Raw genomic sequence first — 26,082 nt, 5'->3', positions numbered from 1 at the left:
GATACAAGTGCGAGCATGCAATTATTTCGAATTATATTCTCGAGCGCACTGTATTTATTTCAGACCATTTGAATGCATGATCTACAGGTATATGTCTATAAACAAATGTCTGTATGGATAACTTGTTTTTTTATTGACTCAGTCTACCATAAATAATGTTATTATAGCCAGTTAATCTAAGTTGAATTGGCTCATATATAGTTGCCACTGCCAGTAAAAAAAACAATGTATTTTTAATATGGATATAGGTGTCAAAATGGAAATCACTCCGGTTGAAGTCTACAAAGAAGACCACAAGTGCCTCTCGGCGCTCTCCGAAGAATGTTTCATGAATTCCACTTCTGGATCCTCGGAGGGTCGCAATCTGACGCATGACGGTAGCTGGGACGACGAGCCCATGTCCCCCATCATCCCCATCATCACCGCGCTCTACTCCGTGGTGTTCGTGGTCGGCTTGGTGGGGAACTGCCTCGTCATGTATGTTATCGTCAGGTAAGAGGGGGTCCAGGTGGGGGAACTGCCTCGTCATGTATGTTATCGTCAGGTAAGAGGGGGTCCAGGTGGGGAATTGCCTCGTCATGTATGTTACCGTCAGGTAAGAAGAGGGTCCAGGTGGGGAACAGCCTCGTCATGTATGTTACCGTCAGGTAAGAGGGGGTCCAGGTGGGGGAACTGCCTCGTCATGTATGTTATCGTCAGGTAAGAGGGGGTCCAGGTGGGGAACTGCCTCGTCATGTATGTTATCGTCAGGTAAGAGGGTCCAGGTGGGGAACATGCCTCGTCATGTATGTTATCGTCAGGTAAGAGGGTCCAGGTGCAGGAACTGCCTCGTCATGTATGTTGGTATTATTCTCACCACCATGCAGCCGGTATGGTCCAGGACAAACATGTATTAAGAAGGTGAATGTATTTTCTGCAACAAAGCACCAACTAAAGATATATTTGAACTTAACCAAAAAGGCTCTATTCAGGATAAGGCTATAGGAATTCATTTCAGGATGGGAAAATTAGTTCTCCAAAAAATATTAAAATAATAATAATAAGTGAGCCATTCAGTGCCAGTAGCTGTGGCAAAGCACAAAGTTGTCCATGCACACAGAACCTGTACCCCCCCCCCCCCCCCCCATCCCCCATGCTGCTATAATGCCTGAATTTCCCCAAGGGGATCAATAAAGGAATATCTTATCTTATCTTATCTTATCTTATAAGCCTATACCCTTTTGAGAGCAACCAGCTCCAATAGTAAACATGTGTTTCCCCTAGAGTTTGCTCAGATACTTTATTACCGTATGATAATTTTCCATTTATAGCCTTTTTTCAAAAGTTGTCATCTCACAGTGTCTGCTTTACATCGGATGACATCACCACAGACATAAGTATCAGGGGGCGTGGCCAACATGATCAAAGGGGCAGGTGCTCAGCTTAAAGAACGAGCTTTATCCCTTTCATGTGTCAGTATTTTGAAACCATTTCTAGGGAATTCTATGTTGAAATTCTAGAACTCTATAGTTGTCAGCGACACGTTTGGTGCCTGCAAACGGGGTCGTGTTTAAACTGTGTTTACGAGAAGAGTCCATTATGTATTGTAGAGTCCTGTTCAGACATATGTTAAATACACAGTTGTCAGACGTAACATATTATATCAGATATGACATGACGTACATTAAGATGACACATAGATTTAACATAGAAGAGAGAATAAAAACAGAAGATAAGTCTAAAGGTTTATCGTCCCTGAGACAAAACTGGAGTGGTGTTCATGACATGTAATAATAATAATAATAACTTCATTTTATATAGCGCCTTTCAAGAGACCCAAGGGGAATAACAAAGTAACAGACAGTGGACAGACACAACATATACATATAAAGTGAGAGATTAGGGGTTAAAGGCCAAATTGAAGAGGTGGGTTTTGAGCAGTTTTTTCAGAGTTGGGGCGGTGCGGAGTTCTGCGGGGAGGGAGTTCCAGAGGGTGGGAGCTGCCACTGAAAGCTCTGCCTCTGTCCCCGAAGGTCCGCAGTCTGGTTCGGGGGATGGAGAGCTGACCAGTGTCCGTGGATCGCGGGGACCGTGACTGAGTGTAGGGGTGGAGGAGGTCAGTGAGGTACTGAGGTGCCAGAGCGTGGAGGGATTTGTAGGTGATGCAGGATTTGATGGGGAGCCAGTGGAGGTGGATGAGGGTGGGGGTGATGTGCTGCCAGGGTTTGGTGCGGGTTAGAACCCTGGCAGCTGAATTTTGAACATACTAGAGAATGTCCCAGGGTTTTGCTTGGGACCCCGGACAGGACCCCGTTGCAGTAGTCCAGGCGGGAGGTGACGAAGGCATGGATGAGGGTCTCAGCTGTGGAGTCTGAAAGTGATGGTCGGAGTCTGGATATGTTTCTGAGGTGGAAGAAGGCGGATTTGGTGACGGAACTGACACAGGCTTGGTAGGAAAGGGTGGAGTCAAGTAGAAGTGGAAATCTTCTGAAAGCTCATAGTTCACGAGTCGTGACGTGATGCTGACGTTTTTGTTTTAATGGTGGAGCTGCATGGAAGTTAATTTAGCCATGGGATTATTGTAAATGTATTCTTTCTCAGTGAATTTTAATAATATATCTTTGGAAAATGTTGATATTCACAACGGTCGCATCTTTTTCCTTTATCATTGTGCCTTTGCATTTAGGCTAGTGAGTTAGATCGTTCGCCCCCGGTGGCTTCAAGACACATCGCCCAGTCTCCTGGCAGCGGTGTCCTCGCGACTTTAAAGGAACACGCCGACATTTTGGGAAATTAGCTTACCATCTTCTCCAGAGAGAGAGACAAGAAGATACGACTTAGCCTAGCTTAGCACAATGAATGGAAGCGGACAGTGCCGGTTAGCCTAGGCATTGTTCAACTAACACCTCTCCCGAAGGCTAACCGGCACTGTCCGCTTCCATTCATTGTGCTAAGCTAGGCTAACGTGCAGCCAGATAGCTTTCTACTGAACGCACAGAGAGGAAACTGGTATCTATCGTCTTGTCTCTCTCTGGAGAAGACGGTAAGCAAAATTTCCCAAAATGTCGGCGTGTTCCTTTTAACCACTTGAACGCCAAGCTCGACTTCCCGTGTGAAGACCACAAACTCACAAGTTCCATTTGAAGGCAGCAGTTGACCATTGTTACTGTACGTTCATCACAGGGGCAACAGCGCCTCAGGAGCGGTCGTCTGGTACTGTAGTCGTAAGATTCCCGGTTCGATTCCGGATCCTCCTGGGCAGAGACACTTAACCCTTTCACTGCCGCACGACAGAAGGTTAACCCTTTACTATCACACAACTGATGGTTAACCTTCTGTGTATTGTCGCAGTGAAAGGCTTAACCCCTAACTGCTCCCGATGAGCAGATTGGTGCCTTGCATGGTTGCCTCCACCATCATGTGTGAATGTGAGGCGTGAGTTGTAAAGTGATTTGGCTGGAGGCGCTATATAAATGCACCCATAAATAATTGCAGTCCATCATTACAATAGACCTATGTCTTGTTTTTCATGGCGCGTTAAGGTTTGTTACAAACTGTAGAGCCCTCACTCATACATTGTATTCCAAAGTCAATTGGCCTGCTCTGTGAATTGATTGATTGATTGATTGATTGATTGATTGATTGATTGATTGATTGATTGATTGATTGATTGATTGATTGATTTGATTGATTGATTGATTGAAAACGTTATTAACAGATACAGCAGAATGGGTACAATACAGTACGGCTCAGTACAAACAACTGCTACGAGGATGCAGACCAGAAAAAGACTTTCATCTTGTTTACATCAGGGTCCTCCATTTTCAATTCATCATGCCATTTATGACATACAAGACATACAAACATACAGTACTGTGTAAGAGGGGGGGGGGGGGGAGATCATAAGAAAAATATATACATCCAAAGGGGAAGAAACTGTACATTGGAGGGGGTTTGGTGGGTGGCTGGGGGGGGGGGGGAGAGACCTACATTTACATTTAGTCATTTAGCTGACGCTTTTATCCAAAGTGACTTACAAGTTCTGTACAACACGTCAGCAGGAAGGGTACAACTGTTATTGATCGTCAAACAGTGTCGAACTTGACTGCCAGTCTTGAGTGCATATTAGTATAGACACATATTAGCATAGTAGGTAGTAATAGGCATGGTAGATTAGTAGCAAAGTGCATAATAGTAAAAGAAGTATGAAGGTTAGTCTGTCTTGCTAACCAGAAAACAGGGCAAATATGGGTTATGGTCTCAGGACACTATACTTATGATTGTTCCTAGAATTCTGACTCAATTAGGAAAGAAGGCCTTTATGTTTTCTGCACCATCTGCATGGAATAGCCTGCAAAATGAACTTAAACTCCAGGATCTAATCTCTTAATGAATTTAAAAGCATGGTAAAAGAAAGAGAAAACCACTCTGGTTTAAAGCACCAGTAACACCAGTAACACCAAGCACTACCACTGGCCAAAGAGCAGGACTTCTCGTGTATGAAAATGAAGACAAAATTGACATTTTCTTCTCAAAAAGGACAGCAATACCTGAGAGGTTTATGCTCAGTCCTCAGAATAGTTCCTCACACATCGATCTATGAAGGACCCAACGAGTGTTCACACTATTCTGAAAGCCACTTATTAATTCAGTGCCTCCCCCGAAGACCCCCCTTTTTGGAGCCTCCATCGAGGAAGTAGTGGCAGCTTGTCAGTCTATATGGAATCGAAAAAGATCCAGCCTGGGGCGGCTAAGTGGCGCAGTGGGCAAGGCGCTCGCCACTAACGCAGGAGATGCTGGGTTCGAGCCCAGCTCCCGGCGTTGCTACCAGCTTGGCTGGTCTTTCATACTAACACAATTGGCAGTGTTAGGGGTGGGAAAGCTGGTGGGTGGGGATTGGACGTTGTGGACAGCGACTCCTACAGGTCGGTTGGTGCGCCTGTACAGCAGAATCAGGAAGTAACAGGGGCAGCGTGAGCCTCCCACGCGTTACTCCTCGCCACTGAGAGATCGCAGTGTTCAGGTGAAAAGATGCGACGGCTGCCTCCTCGTGTACCGGAGGGGACACGTGATGCAAGGCTTGGTCCTCACTGCAGCCGACCAGTGGGAGGCATGGTCTAGCAACGTTCGAGACAGGGGAGGTGAGAATTGAAGGGAGAATTGGCGAGGCGAAATTGGGATGGGAGAAAAAATTAAAAAAATAAGGAGAAAAAGTGGGGGGAAAAAAATGAAAAAGATCCAGCCTCTCCCATAATTGTCTGCGCCCGCTCGGAGCCCATGGACCTAAGGTCTCCTCTGGTCAGTGCCAGCCACCTAACAAGTTTTCCCGCCGCCATGACTTCAAGGTAAAAGGCAGTACTCCAACCGCCACCATTTCCATCCCTCCAGCGGGGAGTTCTAATTAGTGCCTAATCCCTCTTCCTCCTCCGGGAGACAGAACACAGGCAGCTCTCCTCTGCACCCAAGAAGAACAAGTGCCTGACGGAGGGGGCCGGGGCAGCACCCACGCTCCCACCCATTGGGGCGACAATGCAGTCGTCCGGTAATCCGGAGTTTCCCAGTTCGATTCCCGGTCCTCTCGGGCAGTGTGTCGAAGTGTCCTTGAGCAAGACACTTAACCCCTAATTGCTCCTGATGAGCAGGTTGGCACCTTGCACGGTTGCCTCCGCCATCGGTGTGTGAATGTCCTTGCCCCACAATGGTGGAACAAACTGCCCACTACAGTTAGGACAGCCGGAACCCGTCCAATCTTTCACCGTCGACTAAAGACGCACTTCTTCAACCATTATCTGAAATGGGGAAAAAAATATGAAAAAATAATCTAACCCTAACTAACCTTACTGTCATGCACTGATGACTTGTCATACAGAACTTGTAAGTTGCTTTGGATAAAAGCGTCAGCTAAATGAATAAATGTAAATGTAATGTGTGAGTGAATGGGTCAAATGTGAGGAAGAAATTTTAAAGCGCTTTGGATAAAAGCCCTATATAAATGCAGCCATTTACCATTTACCATTTACCATTGATAATGTTGTGAAACATGTAAAAAATCAAATCAAATACATGGTACGGGCTGACCCCGATTAGTCGAATAGTCGACTAAGCGACCGAAAGGAGCCGTAGTCGACTGCCAACCTCTTAGTCGAATGCAAAAAAAAAAGGAAAAAAGAATATTATAATTTTAAAAATTTTATTTTATTTTGTATCATTCTTTCCAAAAGCAAAGAGGCCTAGAAGCGTGGCTAACGCTAATGGCGCGCATACCAGCGAGGCTAACTGCCTAAGAAAACACTGAAGGCACTGAAAGAGGTTTTCACCCATCTAATGAACACACTAGAGTAGACAAATATCAAGATGTATCCATCAGTGGACCAATTGCATGCTTTAGCAGAGGAGCCTTCAGTCGACCCCTTCAGACATTAGGCACCCCCCACAGCCCAAATGCATGCAACAAAAAAAAAGATAATAAAAAATGATAGTTTTTTTTTTATATATTTTTTTATTTCTGCATTCAGGGGGTAGTCGACCATTAGTCCATTAGTCCATTAGTCCATTAGTCGACTATCAGCCAATTTCTGCCAATCTAAGTCGACTATCCAAATCCTTAGTCGGGGCCAGCCCTAGGTACGGGAAAGACAATATTCCAACCTAAAATGCTTCAAAGGCAGCCTACCATAATTCCCTTGTGCAGCCGTCTGTAGCACCGTCTCACTTTGATTCTGACAGCTGTGGCTCATTGGGACGTTCATGCAAGTCAACCTTTTTCATGCAGACCTCGACCACAGTGTTTGTCTCTCGCCAGACCCAGTCAACTGGCCATGGCAGCTCGGGTGATGTCATGTTCACCCTAGATGGTTCGCATCCTCCTTGTCGGCATTAGCAATTTTTTAATTTTTTTTGTATTATCTTTTCCCCCCTCCTTTTTCCGTTTTCCCCCCATCCCAATGTTAGTCGTTATGCCAATTCCCAATCCCCTTCCTGGTCGTTGCGCACTCTACCCCCTACCGTCGGTCTGGGAGGGCGGAGACTATCACATGCTTCCTCAGACACATGTGTAGCCAGCCCACCGCTTCTTTTCACCTGACAGCGCGGACTCTCACTGGGGGAGTGTAACGTGTGGAAGGATCACACTACCTTCCCCAGATCCTTCCCTCGCTGTGCAGGCACCCCGACCGAACTGTAGGAGTCGCTGTTTACAACGACCAGGACCCACCCCACCGGCTTTCCCACCCGCTGACACTGCCAATTGTGTCAGTATGGACGGCCAACCAAGCCGGAGGTACCGCAGCTGGATTAGATCCCACTGTCTCTGCGGTGGTAGACAGACGCGTAGTCCGCTGCGCTACCCGGCCGCCGGCATTAGCAATTCTACCCAGAACAACAGTGTGTTGTACTGTAGTGTGGGCCCGATCCCAATGACACAGTCATAGGGTTTCCCCCACAGATTCCCCCTCCCTTTCCATTCTGGTTGCCCATGGGTGGTGCCGCTGGTCCCAGACCAGCCCACAACGGCAGGGACCAAAGTCAGCCACAACAAGTTCATAGCCAGCCTACATTAAAGTATAACATCCAACTGTCTTAGGGCAGTGACTGATGTCCTGGTTTCTGAAAGGTTGAACGTCGAGAACAGAGATATCAATCGTCATCAGAACCATTCAGAGAGTGTGCACGCTCCATCCACTACCTCTGTTTACACAGGGAAGTGGTTATCGTTCCAGACTTGGTGCGAGGCCAGATCTCTGGATCCAATTTCCTGTGCTCTGGAATCAGTCCTCCTCATGCACCTTTCAGTCTCTGTTAGACAACTTGTCTTTCTCAACTGTGACAATATATGCCTCAGCTATCTCAGCATGTCACCAGGGTTTTGACGATAAACCTCTTCTCAGCCATCCACTGGTTAAACGTTTCCTGCAGGACACTAGGTACCTTAAACCAGTCAATCACATTTTGACTCCACAATGGGACCTCTCTCTAGTAACTAATAATAATAATAATAATAATGGATTGGATTTATATAGCGCTCTTCTCTGACTCAGAGAGCTTCACAGAGTCCATTATTCGTTCATACACAGTCATACCGGTGGTGGTAAGCTACAATTGCAGCCAGAGCTGCCCTGAGGCAGACTCACAGAAGCGTGGCGAATAATCATCAGTTGTCATTTAAGACAGCCTTTCTTTTGTCCATCGTGTCGGCAAAGTGCATCTATCTACCCAGTCAGTCTACCCAGAATACCTGGCCATCAATTAGGATAGGAGCAGTACCAAGTAGTACTGTTAGGAGTATCTAATTCTGCATGTGTCCCTAAGAATATAAAGAGCTCCTAGAGATATTGGGTCTCATTCCCGAATATTTTCCAAAGAGTTCTCTTGGAAGACTTATCTTGGAACCGACTGAGACAGAATCAATGACAAGTTCACTCTGAGTCCCCAACGTGCGGGGAATATGTCTTAAGTGTCTCAAACGGTCACAGCTGTGATATCTGCGTTGGGGAATGGCACCAGTCTGAAACGCGAACGCGCGTCCCCGTTCAGGTCATTTGCATACAAAACAACGCCTCCTTATTCTTTTTTTATTTACTTTTTCTCCCATTTTCTATTTTTCTCCCATCCCAATTTCGTATCGTCCAATTCTACCCTCCCCTGTCTCGAACGCTGTTAGGCCATGCCTCCCACAAGCCGGCTGCAATGTGGAGGAAGCCTTACATCACGTGTCCCCTCTGGTACTCGAGGAAGCAGCCGTCGCATCTTTTCACCTGCACAGCGCGATCTCTCAGTCGCTTCCTGATTCTGCTGTGCAGGCGCACCAACCGACCTGTAGGAGTCGCTGTCCACAATGTCCAATCCCCACCCATCAGCTTCCCACCCCCTAATACTGCCAATTGTATTAATGTATTAGTATGAACGACCAGCCAAGCTGATAGCAATGCAGAGAGCTGGGCTCGAACCCAGCGTCTCCTGCATTGGTGGCGAGCGCCTTGCCCACTACACCACCTAGCCGCATCCAGAGCTCCTTATAAGGCAACTAATGATGCAGCCGTGTGAAAATGGACGCGGAAGCGCTTTGCGACCCATCAAAATTAGATTACATTAATGTATTGTCATCATATATAGTACCGCTCGTGGTACACCTGCCGCAGCGCACGCACGCACGCACACACACACGCACACGCGCGCTCGCGCAGTACTGTATAGCCTACACGCGTAATGAATGAACGCAGTATTGGCTTATTATTCCATTAATAAAGTTTAGTAAGCTGTACAGCTATATAGCTGTACAGCTATAACAACACAGGCTAAATTAAACTTTGCGCCAACATTAGGACCGAAGTATAAACCAGCAACTGACCAACATGAAGAAGTGGACTTATGCATCTGGATCAGAAAAAACGTTGTGGATGAAAAAGTAAGTAGGCTACAGTGTTTGTAAAAGCTTGTATGCTAACAGTAGCTAGCCAGCTTAGCCTACATCACAATGATTATCACCAAGCTAACTTACTGTACACACTGTAGGGCTGGGCAATTAATCAAAACAGAATCGGGATATCGATTCATAGACCTATGCAATCTCATTTCTAAGTTATGACTATTTTTCTTTTATTAAAATATTTTTCTTTTCTTTTTTTTACTTTTTTTATTATTTTATCTGGGTTGAACATGATTTGTGGAACTCCCTCTGGTGTTGTGGTCATGGTATTCACTGACCTTTGGGAAGTATTTTGACATGTACATGGGTACCTTAGTGGTGTAGTGTATCTTGTAGACCAGGCCCATTGCAAGTTGCTGTACTCTGTCGTCTACTCTAAGCCATCCTAGGTTGTCAAAGTGGGCAGGGGTGAGGTGGGTTTTAGGAGTAAGGTCAAGCAGTAGTCTGACCAGTTTGTTTTGTGATGTTTGTAATCTTGTTTTTAGTGCCTTTGAGGTGCTTTGGTACCATGAGGTGCAAGCATAGTCGTAGTACCCTTGAATGAGTGCTCCTGTTAGAGTCTTCAAGGTATTCTTGTTTACCAGAGAGGAGATCCGGTACAGGAATCTAGTTCATTGGTTGACTTAGTTTTATTACATTGGATCCCATTTTGTCACAGGAATGATTTGCCTCTATAGGATGGAACCCATGTAGGGAATTTCATCTTTCCTTTTAAGATAAGATAAGATATTCCTTTATTGATCCCCTTGGGGGAAATTCAGGCATCATAGCAGCATGGGGGAAGGGGGGGGGGGGGTACAGGTAGTGAAAACAACACAAGCAGTGTAAACAAATAGGTCAATATAATTTACTATCTAACTAACTGAAATATATTTTCACAGTCTCACATAAGGTGCAGTATGCATAAGGTAGTGTTATAATTTACTATCTAACTAACTGAAATATACATTATTCATTATTCACAGTATCACAGTACCACATAAGGTGCAGTATGCATAAGGTAGTGTTATTGTCCTACTTGGGTTCCTATTAGTTCTAGGTCGATGTCTGGCAGCAGTTGCTGCCCACTGTTGTGGAGCCTGATGGCCACTGGTATGAAGGACTGTCCGAGGCGGTTAGTTGGGTGTCGGGGGGGTATGAGTCTGTGGCTTCCTTGCCACCTTCACCTAATATGTTTTGATCTGGTCAGGTGCGCTGTCACCTAAAATGTTTTGATCTGATCAGGTGCGCTGTTACCTAATATGATTTCATCTGGTCAGGTGCGCTGTCACCTAATATGATTTCATCTGGTCAGGTGCGCTGTCACCTAATATGATTTCATCTGGTCAGGTGCGCTGTCACCTAATATGATTTCATCTGGTCAGGTGCGCTGTCCACTGACCACTGACACACAGTGGGGGATGTTTTAAAAATATAATTTAATATATAATATAATATAATAATTTGTGCTTCACCTAAAAATTTGGTCAGCAGCCTCCACTGCTTTATAGAGTTGTTAATCCAATCAAAGCCAATCAAATATCATGCTTTTTCATTCCAATTTGAAGCATGTCCTGTTTATTAATGATCCTTACTCCTGTCTTATAATGTCAGAGCCAGTATCTGGTATCTGGTCTTCATGCAGCTGTCTTTGCTGAAATCTGGTCCCGCTGAGGTGTGATATTTAGTCTCTTTGTATTGCCGTTGATTACATTACCATTCTCTATTGTCCCTGTTACCCTGAGAGAATACGCTAAGCGTAGTGAAATTGTGTTAGGATCTAATCCTTCAGGTATTCTATATTTAACGCTACAGTTCAATACTAAGCAGTCTATATTTGAATTAAACTATCATAACAGACATTGGCATTTACAGTGATGGACCAACAGCCTGCTTGACAGTTACTTAGAAGTTTAAACTAATACTTTTGAAATAGTTCTCTAGAGACTCTTTCTCTGTTCACACAAAATAACAGTTGTCCTCGTGGGGGTATTTTGCTCACAGCATCCTGTTTGTTGTTCCAACCTGTTATTTGGCATTCCAGCTGTCGCCTAGTTCACACAGTATTTGAAATTAAACAGTTTTTCAAGTCAATGCATACGACACCTCTTCTCAGCCATCCACTGGTTAAACGTTTTCTGCAGGACACTAGATGCCTTAAACCAGTCAAGCACATTTTGACTCCACAATGGGACCTCTCTCTAGTACCATGTAGTCTAGTCTGAGCCCCATTTGAGTATTTTGAACAGGCCTCACTGAGTCAGTTGTCATTTAACACAGCCTTTCTTTTGTTCATCGTGTCGGCAAAGTGCATCTATCTACCCAGTCAGTCTACCCAGAATACCTGGCCATCAATTAGGATAGTAGCAGTACCAAGTAGTACTATTAGCACTAGTATCTAATCCTGCATGTGTCCCTAAGAACATAAAGAGCTCCTTCAGCTCTAGAGATATTGTTCTCAAGGCGTTTTACCCTCCTCCCCACTCTGACGACAGGGAAAGGAGCATGCATATCTGTCATGTGTCCTATTCCGTACTTTTTTACTCTATCTAATCTATTCTATTTTATTATTTGTATTACTGAAAAACTGTGATTTACCTTACCTTGCTACCTCTCTATCTTTTTGTATTTAATTTTTTATGCTCGCTTATGCCTGTATTTTTTACTGTTGTGAAGCACTTTGAACCGCAATTTCTGCATGAAAAGTGCTATACAAATAAAGTTATTATTATTATTATTATTATTATTATTATTATTATTATTATTATTATTATTATTATTATTATTATTATTATTATTATTATTATTATTATTCATACTCAGTCTATGTGAAACGCACTGCAGACTTAAGATCTACTCTACAGTTGCTGGTGTGTCATGGTGGAGCAGTAAGAGGCCGAGCTCTGTCACAGTGGTTGTCTGTCGGGGTCACAGTGTCTGTCTGTCGGGGTCACAGGGTCTGTCTGTCGGGGTCACAGGGTCTGTCGGGGTCACAGTGTCTGTCTGTCGGGGTCACAGGGTCTGTCTGTCGGGGTCACAGGGGCTGTCTGTCGGGGTCACAGTGTCTGTCTGTCGGGGTCACAGGGGCTGTCTGTCGGGGTCACAGTGTCTGTCGGGGTCACAGTGTCTGTCTGTCGGGGTCACAGTGTCTGTCGGGGTCACAGTGTCTGTCGGGGTCACAGTGTCTGTCTGTCAGGGTCACAGTGGCTGTCTGTCGGGGTCACAGTGGCTGTCGGGGTCACAGAGGCTGTCTGTCGGGGTCACAGGGGCTGTCTGTCGGGGTCACAGGGGCTGTCTGTCGGGGTCACAGTGGTTGTCGGGGTCACAGTGGTTGTCGGGGTCACAGTGGTTGTCGGGGTCACAGTGGTTGTCGGGGTCACAGTGGTTGTCGGGGTCACAGTGTCTGTCTGTCGGGGTCACAGTGGTTGTCGGGGTCACAGGGTCTGTCTGTCGGGGTCACAGTGGCTGTCTGTCGGGGTCACAGTGTCTGTCTGTCGGGGTCACAGTGTCTGTTGGGGTCACAGTGTCTGTCGGGGTCACAGTGTCTGTCTGTCGGGGTCACAGTGTCTGTCGGGGTCACAGTGGCTGTCGGTCGGGGTCACAGTGTCTGTCGGGGTCACAGTGTCTGTCTGTCGGGGTCACAGTGTCTGTTGGGGTCACAGTGTCTGTCGGGGTCACAGTGTCTGTCTGTCGGGGTCACAGTGTCTGTTGGGGTCACAGTGTCTGTCGGGGTCACAGGGGCTGTCGGTCGGGGTCACAGTGTCTGTCTGTCGGGGTCACAGTGGCTGTCGGGGTCACAGTGTCTGTCTGTCGGGGTCACAGTGGTTGTCGGGGTCACACGTGGAGGAGCTACCTCCTTTGATTTTCTTTCGAAGACATCTGTGCAGCAGCCTCATGGTTTTCTCTGACAAAAAGGGACATGTGTGTGATAGGGATGAGTCCGAATGTGAATTCGAGAAAACACAGGACACTAATTATTTTATTACACAGATATTGTTATTATTCTGGGAAAATCTTTTTTTTTATGTCGTGAGCTCTATTGACGCAGCGCCTTCGGCGTCAAAAACGACCTGTAGGGCCGCCGTCAAAACGACCTTTAGGACCTGTAAGACTGCGCCGTTTCTTTGCTTGGACCCACGGAGATATGGAGGGAAGGTGGGGTGTGTGCAAAGGCCTGCTGTAACAAAAAGGGTAGGAAAAGAATTATAAAACAGGCAAAAAGGGGTTCCGGTTCCGGGTCAAGGATGGACTAGTGACTAGTCGCTCTTCGCCACAATGTGACTCCCGTATTTTTATATTTAGTGCTAAAAGCCTCTTTTTATACTTTCAATTCGGTAAAACCTTTTTTGTATACCCTCTTTATGTTTCTACCTATTTCATTTTGGCTGCAAGAATCATAATGGCTTCGAGAACACTGAGAAATGAATCCAAGAAGGATGACGCCCCCGCGGATATAATCGCCATTGCTAGGCTAATTGAAGAGCTCAGGCAATCCTTAACTAGCGAAATCAGAGCGTCCGCTGCCTCGCTCGAATCCAAACTCGACAGCCTCTTGACGTCGGTTAATGACCATACCGAGCGTTTGACCTCCGTGGAAGACGGCATAAAACAGGCAAAAAAGTTAATAACGAATGAATGCGGAGGTGAGAAAATTGGCCTCTGCTGACAGGCAACGCAATCAATCTGATTTGAGGTAATTGTCTGTGGGCTGCGGCGTTCCTGTGGGCAGTGGCGCGTTACATCACAGTAGCTTTGTTGCTCTCACACGCCATAAATAAACGTCAATGAGGTGCCAGGCGGTCCATCGACAATTTGCTCTTAACTTTTGTTGAACTTTTGGTGAATGAATTGGTCTTTTCTTTTCTTTTAGACTAGGACATGGGTCTTACCGGTATCTATTCCTTTAGACTAGGACATGGATCTTTATTAATATAAGGGTTATCATGTCCGGCAGTGTGGCTACATGAGTAGAGCTCTGGAATCATGATCGGAAGATCACCGGTTCGAGTCCCGGTCAAGGCCGTTGTCGGAAAGTGGTGTTGTTGTGCAGCAGGGGGAACTCTGTCCTCTGGACTTGTCAGTAACAATGCCCCCGTTACAGTGATAGGGACACCGACCGTACAGCTGCGAGTGTCGTCCTTCGGATGAGACGCTAAACCGAGGTCCTGACTGAATTCGGTCGTTAAAGAACCCAGGACGCCTATCGCAAAGAGTAGGGGGTCCCCGACGTTCCTGGCCAAATTCCCAATCAGGTCTCTGAAATCAAGGCCACCTAATCATCCCTCCCCCCTTAATTGGCTGATATCAATCCCTGTCTTCAGCCATTGTGTGTAGTGTGATGTAGTGCCTGGTTCCAGTGTATGGCAGCCATTGAGCCTGCATAGCCCACGGTTGGGTGCTACCAGTGGTGGTGAAGGAGGCAATTTCCACTTGGTGGTGAAGGAGGCAATTATTGATTGTGCAATAATACTAAATAATAAAATAGACATAATAAACAGGTCATAAAATAGGCATGATAAAATAGACATGATAAAATAGACATGCTAAAGTCCTGAGATGCAATACAATACAATGTTAGCTACGGATTAAGGCACTGGGTCCTATGTACACTACTATACAATATACAGTTTTTACTCTATATCCGTATGCTATACTTGCTATTTCTAAACGATACTATACAAGAACCACATCGGTTATTTCCTTAAAGTTACCTTTATTTTCCTCGTTCCTTTAAAGTGTCCTTTCCATTTAGTTTAAAGTGACCGTTTGTGTGTGAGCGAATGCAGCATGTGTGTTGTGTGTGTGTATGTGTGTGCTCATGTGTATATATATATATATAAATGTAATGAATTATTATCATTCATAACCTTTGTTATTGTTATAATTGGAGGAATGTGTGGATTGCCACGTCAACTTTGTCTTAATTTCCACACATGAGAAGTCCTGCTCTTCGGTCAGTGGTAGTAATAGTGCCTGGTGTTACTGGTGCTTTAAGTGGTTTTCTCATGCTGATGGACCGCCTCGCACATCATTGACGTTTATTTATGGCGTGTGAGAGCAACAAATCTACTGTGATGTAACGCGCCACTGCCCACAGGAACGCCGCAGCCCACAGACAATTACCTCAAATCAGATTGATTGCAACGCCTGTCAGCACAGGCCAATTTTCTCACCTCCGCCTTCATCCTATAGCCAACCACTGACGGCATATTTATTATGTAGAGTTGTTCAGCTCATATCTGTGTTTAGTTCCTGTATGTGTGGTCAGCTTGTTGTATGAACTGATGTGCTATATCTCTAGGCTATATGTTCATATGATGTTATGAAGAGGGTATGGGATTTCACGTTGAATCTGAACATGCACTTAAATGGTAAATGGCTGGATTTATATCGAGCTTTTATCCAAAGTGCTTTACAATTTGTTCCTCACATTTTTCCCCATTCACACACCGATGGCAGAGGCGCGACCATGCAAGGTGCCAACCTTCTCATCGGGGAGCAGTCAGGGGTTAAGTGTCTTGCTCAATGACACATCGACACGCTGCCCGGGAGGAGCGGGAATCGAACCGGGAACCTCTGGATTACCAGACGACTGCTCTACCTCCCGAGCCACTGTCGCCCCCACACTTACCTACATAACGAACGTCACGACCACATACGTTAATGGCTCCAGAGACGCATTTATGCTTGACATGGAAGTCCACCTCATTGCTTTAAATAGCAATGGTTTCTGTTGTTATGGTCGCATTACATATTGTATATAGAGTGGTTTGTGACCTACTGTTTTGGTTTTATTTATGCTTATGAATGTCCGGTGACAGAAATGGTAATGAATGTGGAGCCCTCTTCCTTGCAGTGGCGCCATGCTTACCTTGGAATCTCACTGTGACGTTCGCTGTAAGACCCTCGGTTGCAAAATTACAATATCACTTTTAGCTTTTAGCTATTTAAAAAAATGTCTGTACATTTTTATTTTTTATTTTTTGATACATTTACATAGTCAATGGGTCCTGTTGTTCAGCCACACAGTGCTATTGGATAGTAAATGTGTATATAGGTCCCACATTCTGGCCTCTGAAGTTGATAATGTCAATTTAATTTGCCACTGCCATCGGTGTGTGAATGGGAAAAAATGTGAGGAACAAATTGTAAAGCGCTTTGGATAAAAGCTCGATATAAATGCAGCCATTTACCATGTAAGTGCATTTTCTGATTCTTGGAACTCTAGCCCTTTTTCTTACAGACATATGGTACAGAAAAGACTTCTCCCAGGGGGTTCCCAGCTGTTGTTTTTCCTTCCGACTTGCCCTTTTAAACAGATACACAAAGATGAAGACGGCCACCAACACGTACATATTCAACTTGGCCCTCGCCGACGCCCTGGTGACCACGACCATGCCCTTCCAGAGCACCGACTACCTGCTGAACTCGTGGCCCTTCGGCGAGGTGGTCTGCAAGGTCTTCATCTCCATCGACTACTACAACATGTTCACCAGCATCTTCACGCTCACCATGATGAGCGTGGACCGCTACGTGGCCGTGTGCCACCCGGTGAGGGCGCTGGACCTCCGCACGCCCGTCAAGGCCAAGATGATCAACATATGCATCTGGATCCTGTCGTCCGCCGCGGGGATACCTGCTCTGCTGCTGGGCGGCACCCAGAGCGACCACGGTGAGAGAGACCACAGAGACACCACATGCCTGATCTAGTTTAAAGGAACACGCCAACATTTTGGGAAATGGGCTTACCGTCTTCTCCAGAGAGAGACAAGAAGATAGATACCAGTTTCCTCTCTGTGAGTTCGGTAGAAAGCTATCTGGCTGCATGTTAGCCTAGCTTAGCACAATGAATGGAAGCGGACATGGCCGGTTAGCCTTCGGGAGAGGTGTTAGTTGGACAATGCCTAGCCATGTCTTCATTGTGCTAAGCTAGGCTAACATGCAGCCAGATGGCTTTCTACTGAACGCACAGAGAGGACACTGGTATCTATCTTCTTGTCTCTCTCTGGAGAAGACGGTAAGCTAATTTCCCAAAATGTTGGCGTGTTCCTTTAAAATATGTAAATAAAGTACTAATTGACCACAGGAAAAAAGGGACATAATGTACATTATGTTATAGCCATAAGTAATATATTTACGTATTTGTATAAAAAATGTGTACATATTACAAACAAGTAGATATTACATATTAAAAAAAAAACGTTTATGTTTTAAGAAAGCTGCTGGGGATCGAACCCTATGTCTTAACTCATTCAGCGCCGGGGATTAGCCGGGTCCCGTTGTAGCTATGCCACGCTTTAAAGATAGGAGTGCGTGGAGTTGTGGGGCGGCGTGGCTCAGGGGTAGAGCGGGGCGTCCAATGATCGAAGGGTTGGTGGTTCGAATCCCGCTCAAGCCCATGTCCATCCCATTGCCGTTGTGTCCTTGGGCAAGACACTTAACCTACTTGCCTCGTATGAATGTGTATGCATGTGAATGAATGTTGGTGGTGGTCGGAGGGGCCGTAGGCGTTGATTATTCGCCACGCTTCCGTGAGTCTGCCTCAGGGCAGCTCTGGCTGCAATTGTAGCTTACCACCACCGGTATGACTGTGTATGAACGAATAATGGACTCTGTGAAGCGCTCTGAGTCAGAGCAACAGTCAGTCAGAGAAGAGCGCTATATAAATCCAATCCATTATTATTATTATTGTTATTATGGAGACAATACCTTTTTTTTTTTTTTGTATTTTTTTTTTTTTATTATTTTTTAAACAAACATATAAACAAACATGACAACACACGATAAGATATACTTGGGGTCATTGACGGATAAGACTTTTCAATAGGCCAATTTTTAAATACAAAAAATACGGATATATTTGGCCATTTTTCAAACATTTGGAATGTAGTGTATACATGCATTTATGCAAAAAACCCAAATTAAGAGATTTTAGTGTTTTTAAAGTTGAATTAATAGGACATGGCCTTAATAAAAGTCATTTGGGGCGACCGTAATTTATCTCAAAATTAATATATTTCCTTAACATTACTAATATTTTAACAGGTATCAGTAATTAAATATACATCTTAAGAAAGACAGGCTTGTGTGCCCTTTAATTTTTTGTAAACCATGATTTCACAAGTTTATTCTATAATGGCAGTGTCTCCCTCGTAATGCAGTTACAATACCCATATATGCTCTAAAACCCATAAAACTGATTTAAAATGTGTACAGATAGTATCCACTTAAGCATAGTATACCAGTGATTAATATTTGAGCCAAAACTGATGGATATTCTATTTTGAATTTAGTACAGTAATTGACAATCATTGGTTACCCCGCATGACAAATGGTCGCCCCAAATGATGAGTAGTTAAAAGTCTATTTTAAAATGTTACACAATGCAGTTCAGACAAAAGAAAACTGAACAATGTTTTTATTACAATCTTTTCAAGTGGTCAACAAAAATATTCTTCAATTCATTCAAATATCACAAGTAAAACATATTAACATGCGAGGGCCCTCTTGAGGAAGATTTTCCCACCTGCACTTTGGCGACCTCTACCGGCTCGGGTGTGCATATATTTTAATACTATATATATATCGAATTAAAGCCCTATTTGTTGCCTGTCGATAGCCATTTCAGGTGACACAATCCGTTCAGCGGTTCTCGAGTTACATGCCGATATGTGAGGTGTGCGCCAAAGTACACAGTGTTGTACAAATACAACACCGACTCCCAACATCATTTGGCACGGTAGGTTACAAGCTTCGTCAGGAACATTCAAATATCACAAATGTTAAAAACATTAAACATTCAAAAAGTTAAAGTGCAATACACATTACATGCTTCAGGAACTTGAACATTTCACAAATGTCCATTTTCATGTCCTCATATTGGTTTTGTCAATGTATGAGAGCGAGAAGGTGGGTTAAGTAGCATCACTTTTGTGATGGTAGGCACATTGGACAGGGATTAACAATTTAAGTCAATAATAAAAGGTAAACAGAGTTGTATGTATGGAATAAAAATTAAACACCAACACAGTTCTATAGAGTCAATAAACAATAACCACCAACATAGTTGCATGGATGAAATCAACGCTAAACAACTACAACACAGTTGTATCAGTTCCTTTTAGGGATGGCACAATACCACTTATTCATGTCCGATACTGATATCACAGCCTTGAGTATCTGCCAATACCGATACCCATCCGATACTCCCTTAAAAAACAAAAACCTGTGTTTAACCTAGCCATCTATAAAACATCAAAAACTCCCCTAAAGGAAGAAAGACATACCACACATGACTCAGTTATGCAATAGTGCTGCTGCTTTTTATTTTGTTCAAATTATTTAGTTAATACGTTAATAAGACTACAGCGATTTCATGACGGCTTCCTGTCCTCGCGTCTAGTGCTGAAAATATACACTTTGACTGCTGTTTTGATAGGGTTAGGGTCTTTACTCTTGGCTACATTTGAAAAAGAAACACAACATTGTACTTATTTGAGATAGCCGTGTCAGAGATAATGACGGTTTGGCAACATGAAGTGAGGCTAAGCGTCGGAAACCTACATTTTCAACAACAGAAAGGGGCTGGTCGTCCAGCACAATAAATGTGGTTATTTTCTCGGTTTTCTTCAGCTTTGCTTTGTTACTGTCTGCAGGGAGTTTCTCTCGCTTCTGAATGGTTTCCAGCTATGTTAGCTGCTGCGACAAAACTTTTCCTCTTGGCATTCGTTGCACATATGAACTCGGCATACTCCCTTTCCATGATTAATCTGCAAGTGTTGTGTGGTGTTGAAGTTTCCAGTGTTGCTGCCACCCCTAGAAATACTTGCGTCGCAGATATTACACTTGGCTGTGTCGTGTTATTCCACAAGTATACATGCGAGTCCTCTGTATTTGTTTGTGCGTGTCTTCATTCTGTTAGCTCCACCATACAGGTCCGTTATTATCCGCTCTTAGTCTACTCTGCCCTGTGTACCTGTCTGTGACCCCAGTACGGTGGCCTGTACTCTGTGTCGTATTAATGCACACACATTAGCATAACACCACAGGCTGTTTTGCCTTTCTCTTCTTTGAGCTTAAAATAACTCCACAATGCTAACGTTGTTGTCACGCTACTACTGTTCACGTGATGGCATGCTTTACGGCCTGTATCGGATCTCCAATCCTGTGAATTTGGCCAGTATCGGACCAATACCCCATCCCTAGTTCCTTTTATATTATCTCATGGTAAACTGCAGGCATTTCAAATTGAGGTACATGTGCATGTTTTAACAAATCAGGCAACCTGAACACCTAGAATAAGAAGCACACCAAAAAACAAAACACTGATATTTTTTACATTTAGTTAAATTATTAATGTTCAGTTATGACATCATACGGTGACATCACGAATGTTCCAGAACGTTCGATCATGACATCATGCTGTGACATCAGAAATGTTCTAGAACGTTCGGTCATGCCATCATACTGTGACATCACAAATGTTCCAGAACGTTCGATCATGACATCATACTGTGACATCACAAATGTTCTAGAACGTTCAGTCATGACATCATACTGTGACATCACAAATGTTCTAGAATGTTCTATTATGACAATTAAGACGGTTCAATGACTTTATCTAAATCCAATCAATATTCCTAATGCCGTGTCAATGTAAGGTTATAAAAATAAACATATAAACATTCATACAATACAATATAGCTTTGGCTCCTACAGTCAACATTCCCCAAAGATATATCAAACACGAAACAAACTTTGATCAGATTATAATGGAGATGTTGCACAGTGCAATCCACTGAACATTTATTGTTGAAATATGTCACTGTTGATCATGAGCTGGATATATAACCTATGGTTTCAAGGGATGTTAAACCTACTGTAGAATCAAAGTAAATGTTAGTGATTAAAATCCTCATTTAGAGGTAGGGGATCCACCACAGCTTGCCCTGCTGCTCTTCTCTACTTCTACACCAGCCAGAACTGGTGGAGTGTTCTCCATGGATGGTGGTGTCAGGTCCAGCATCGCCTTTTCCATCTTTTTCCTTCTCCCTGTAACCTCTGGATGCAGCCTTCTCCCTCTCCGATAGCTCATGTGACTTCACATATGGAATCTTGCCCTGTTGTTTTCTTCTCTGGTAGCTGAAACAATGGTGTATAATGTGATACTGATTCTGGTGGGCTAAATTACATACAAACTTAAGTTCAAGATATTACAGAAAAGGTCATTCCTAATCCTACTAACATGACAGTTTGAAATACACCAGAGAAAAATATACTGCATTTTACCTACCTATAGTTTTTTTTACCTTCTCTTTTCCTGGCAAGATAGTCGGCTCTTGCTGTAGGGTCTGCATTGACCCGCTGTCTGTAGTGAGCAGTCTTCTGTTTGCTTGTTTGTGCCATCTAGAAAATAGGTTAAACTAGTTAAACATGACTAATACATGTACAATTACCTAAATGGAATGTCATGTTATACAGTTTTTTTTAAATTCTCGTAAGATTGTACAATACTAAAAAAGAAACGTTAATTCCTAAATAGGAATGAAAAATTACAGAAATGTTGAAGAATATATGTTAAAGTATACAAAGAGTTATGCTAAAACAAAGAACTTTATGTATATAAATCATGAATAAAATATAAATATACAGAAAATACAAATACAGGACATATATCTATCATCTAAAACATTCTGCAGTGGTCGCCCTACATGATACTCGGTCGCCCAGATGATGTTTTTAAGGTCAGTCAAATATTACAGGCTAACCATTAGCTACAGAAACCAAACTAGCTAGCTCTTACCACATGTCACTATCAAATTCATCATCAAAATATAGATTTTCAGATCAAACGTATTATTCACAGTTTTGGGGCGGTCGTCCCACAAGACATCCAAAAGTGGCAACTACATTACAGCAGTTAAAAAAGAGATTTATTTGCCAATATGAAAGAGACTTACTAACCTGCTAGTTGTTTCTCTGGGTCCCTCACATGTGACTGGCTGATGCAACATCCTGTCCTTGAGGTGGTTTCAAAATAAAAGTCCCACAATTGTGTTTTCTTGAGGGTCGCCCCAGATGATATTTCATAAAATTAACATATGCGGACAACATTCGTTTGTATATTATGATGGAAGTATATGTGCAAATGCTTCATAATGTTGTCAATGAATGCAAAACATGTTTGAAATTATGCCAAATAGGGCAAGGGAAATATTTAAATAGATTTAAAGTGATTTTAAGCCGGTTGTCCAAATAGAAGTCAATGCTGGACGGTCGCCCCACATGGACATTTGACACTTCAGATAGCAGAAAAATTACCAATAACTCAAATGTTTGGAGGAGTTAGAGTGGGTCTGTATATGGGGAAAGTATTAGAGATACATGTAATCTTTTTATGAATTTTAATGTTTTTTTTAAGGTAAGAAATTCAGTGGGACAGAAAAGATAGGCGTCACGTCATTGCATTATTAACAGTGCACATCCTGTGGAGACAATACTATAGTCATTTGACACTGACTTTCTTCCGTCCAAGATGCAAAAAAGAGAAAAAAATGTCATGCATACATTCACGCGTTATCCCGTGGTGAATATAAGTATAATTTCAGAGTGATCCGGGATAATTCCTGGGAAGCGAGTAATAGGGCGCAACGTGAATTCTACTATAAGCGTTTGGCGTTTCTTGCCTGGACACACTACTATTTCCAAATCAAATGTATATAATAGGTATTATGTTTCATCATGAATGCATGAAGGGGGGGGGGGGTCGTTTCTGATGCTTTGATTGCCAGTAACGGCATTCGTTGTGAACCCCACACACGCTGATCAGCTGGATCGGAATGAAAGCATTGTTGGATCAAGCTGAAATTGACGTCAGATAGTCCTTACCTGTGGTCGGGCTTATTCCAAAAAGAATATTCCAATTGTTTGATCGCCATCTGGTCCATCTGATGTCCATCTGGTCCACGACATAATCCAGCACAACACACGCATCGGGGGCATTTGATGCGCTTCAATGGACCGAGTGAACCTCTAGGCTTCCCTGTAATAAAAAACTGCCCCCGGAGCGGTTTAAACGTAACACACAGTCTGGAACAGGGTTTACTGCATTCTCGATACTACCACCTGGGAGGATCTGGCCGGTACTGCACCCTCGGCATCCCAGTATGCCTTTTAGCGGCAACATACAGGTCCATGACATTGAATAGAATATTAAAATCGAGAAAAAAAAAGAAAACGGACCAAATAACGTATATATACGTGGTTGGCGTTCAACGGTTGTTGGCCAATCACGTATATAAACGTTGTTGGCGGGGAATGAGTTAAGCATAATCGTTAAGCGAATGTTAAAAACTGACCTTAACTCTAACTATAATCATAGTTAGATAGTGGTGAGAGCACTTGATTGACTGCAATGATTGTTGGTTCAACTCCTGGTCGAATTTTGCTGATACAATATGTAATGCAATGTGTCTTAATGGGATCGGCTGCACTTCCCAAGGGGAAACAACAAATTAATCATATTACTTATGGCTATAACATAACATACATTATGTACCTTTTTTCCTCTGGTTGATTACTACTGTACTTTATTTAAATTTTCTGATAAGACCGTGTTTCCAAGGGATGCAGCAGAATGTTGCTACACAGAATCACGCTTTTTTTTTTCTGCATGCCAGATATTATTTGACTAAATATTTTATATTTTACAAGCTGTATGAATAATAAAGTTGAGAAGCGTCAGTCCATTTGCCATACATTCGAACGGATGCACTCTCAGGTTTGGTCTCTCCCGTCTGTCAGTAACAAGCTTTCTATACTTCTCCACACGTCACGTCCCATTGTCCCTGAATACATGCGATGCTGTAGAGAGAAAATCTATTCAGGGAAAGAGATTCCGCCTTGAGTGCACATTAGCTGTTAAATTGCTGCTTTCCATAGCAATGAGTGAAATGTTATTCATGTTGAAGCAATGCTTTTTACCAGCCTTTATCCTATTTTCACCCTAGTGCTCGTCTCCCTATGCTTTCTCTTGTGTTGTTGTTGTTGTTGTTGTTCTTAGCTCTATTCTATTTAAATATTTCAAAACATTTCTTATGTACCCCAGTTGCTATTGCATGTACATATTTGTGTTTCATTACACGTATATGTTCACATACCAACTATTTCGCCTGTTTTATTCTCCACCCATCGATCATCCATAGCAACACTACTATCACCGACATCCAAGAAGGGGGATCCCCCCCCCCCCCCCCTTGAACGGCACCTCTAAGGTTTCTCTCCTCCACATTGCCTGTGGTGCTTTTTTCCTATTGCTAGGTTTTTAGTGAGTTTTTCCTTACCTTCGCATGGGGTATGTCTGGGAGTGTTGTTTTGGATTTCACGATGGGTTTTTTGTTCTTGATTTGTATTTGTATTTGTATTTATTGGTTTAAAATACAGAGACAGTGCATATTAAGGAACATTTGATTGTAAATATGCCAGTTTAGCCAAGTTGGCTAATTTTCAACTGTAGTCTCTGGGGCAGGTGACATGAGCACAACAATAATCAAAACACAGTACAATAACTAAAACACAGCAGGAATCAGCATAGGTTACAATACACTAAAATACATACAAATAAATACATTAAAATACAACCCCTCAGTTAAAAAACATAGTACAATAATTAAAACACAGTAGGAATCAGTATAGGTTACAATACACTAAAATACATACAAATAAATACATTAAAATACAATCCCTCAGTTAAAATGGTCGCACACTTGACCATCTCACAACCATGATTTTAAGTTAGTTTTAAATGAGATGTAACTTTGATACTCCCTGAGCCGTGTTGGCAGACTGTTCCAGGTGTGGGCTGCTCTCACGGAAAAGGCTGTCTGACTAAAAGCAGACCTGTTTGGGACTACACAGTCCCCTCTGACTACAGACCTGGTATATCTATCAGCAGATGCTTTCTGTTTTATGAAAGTACAGAGGGGGGGAGGAGCCAAGCCATGTAGGATTTTATAGGTAAGGCAGGCATCTTTGAATTTGATTTATTGTTCTTGTTTATTCTTGACTCGTTTAAAGAAGACCTGTCCAGCCCACGGCGGACATTAAATGTGTGATTGCGGGCTTTACAAATCAATTTGATTCGATTTGATCCACCTTCTCTTCCTCCTCTCTTCCCTTCCTCATATATAGGCACAACCGAATGTGCCCTTCAGTTCCCCGAGCCGTACGTCTACTGGGACACGCTGATGAAGATGTGCGTCTTCGTCTTCGCCTTCGTGGCGCCCGTGCTCATCATCACCGTGTGCTACTCCCTGATGGTCCTGCGGCTGAAGAGCGTGCGCCTGCTGTCCGGCACGCGGGAGAAGGACCGGCAGCTGCGGCGCATCACGCAGCTGGTGCTGGTGGTGGTGGCCGCGTTCGTGGTGTGCTGGACGCCCATCCACATCTTCATCCTGGTCAAGACGCTGGCCCACGTGCCGGAGACCACCGCCGTCATGGCCGCCTACTTTTTCTGCGTGGCGCTGGGTTACACCAACAGCGCCCTCAACCCCGTCCTCTACGCCTTCCTGGACGAGAACTTCAAGCGCTGCTTCAAGGACTTCTGCGTGCCCGCCAGGCTGAAGGGAAACAACAACAGGGGGGCCAGGAGCGGCGTCAGGCGCGCCCCCCTCCCTCTGCAGAACCCGGACAAACCGGCGTGA

The 26,082-nt window shown here is 43.8% G+C and overlaps 1 protein-coding gene across 1 annotated transcript; it reads left to right on the top strand.

Annotated features, from left to right (window-relative positions):
- Positions 1-256: 256 nt before the first annotated feature.
- Positions 257-26,082, top strand: LOC311237614 (delta-type opioid receptor-like; the record flags this gene model as incomplete). The annotated part of the gene is made up of 3 exons (XM_084325553.1): positions 257-492; positions 16,702-17,054; positions 25,571-26,082. The coding sequence occupies 3 exons, from the start codon at positions 257-259 to the stop codon at positions 26,080-26,082; spliced, it is 1,101 nt and encodes a 366-aa protein (XP_084181679.1).

This window comes from Notolepis coatsorum (genome assembly GCF_963971535.1).
Source record: "Notolepis coatsorum genome assembly, chromosome: 12".
Classification (NCBI taxonomy): domain Eukaryota; kingdom Metazoa; phylum Chordata; class Actinopteri; order Aulopiformes; family Paralepididae; genus Notolepis; species Notolepis coatsorum.
The sequence above is the reverse complement of the archived record's forward strand: the minus strand, read 5'-3'. Positions and strand labels throughout refer to the sequence as shown.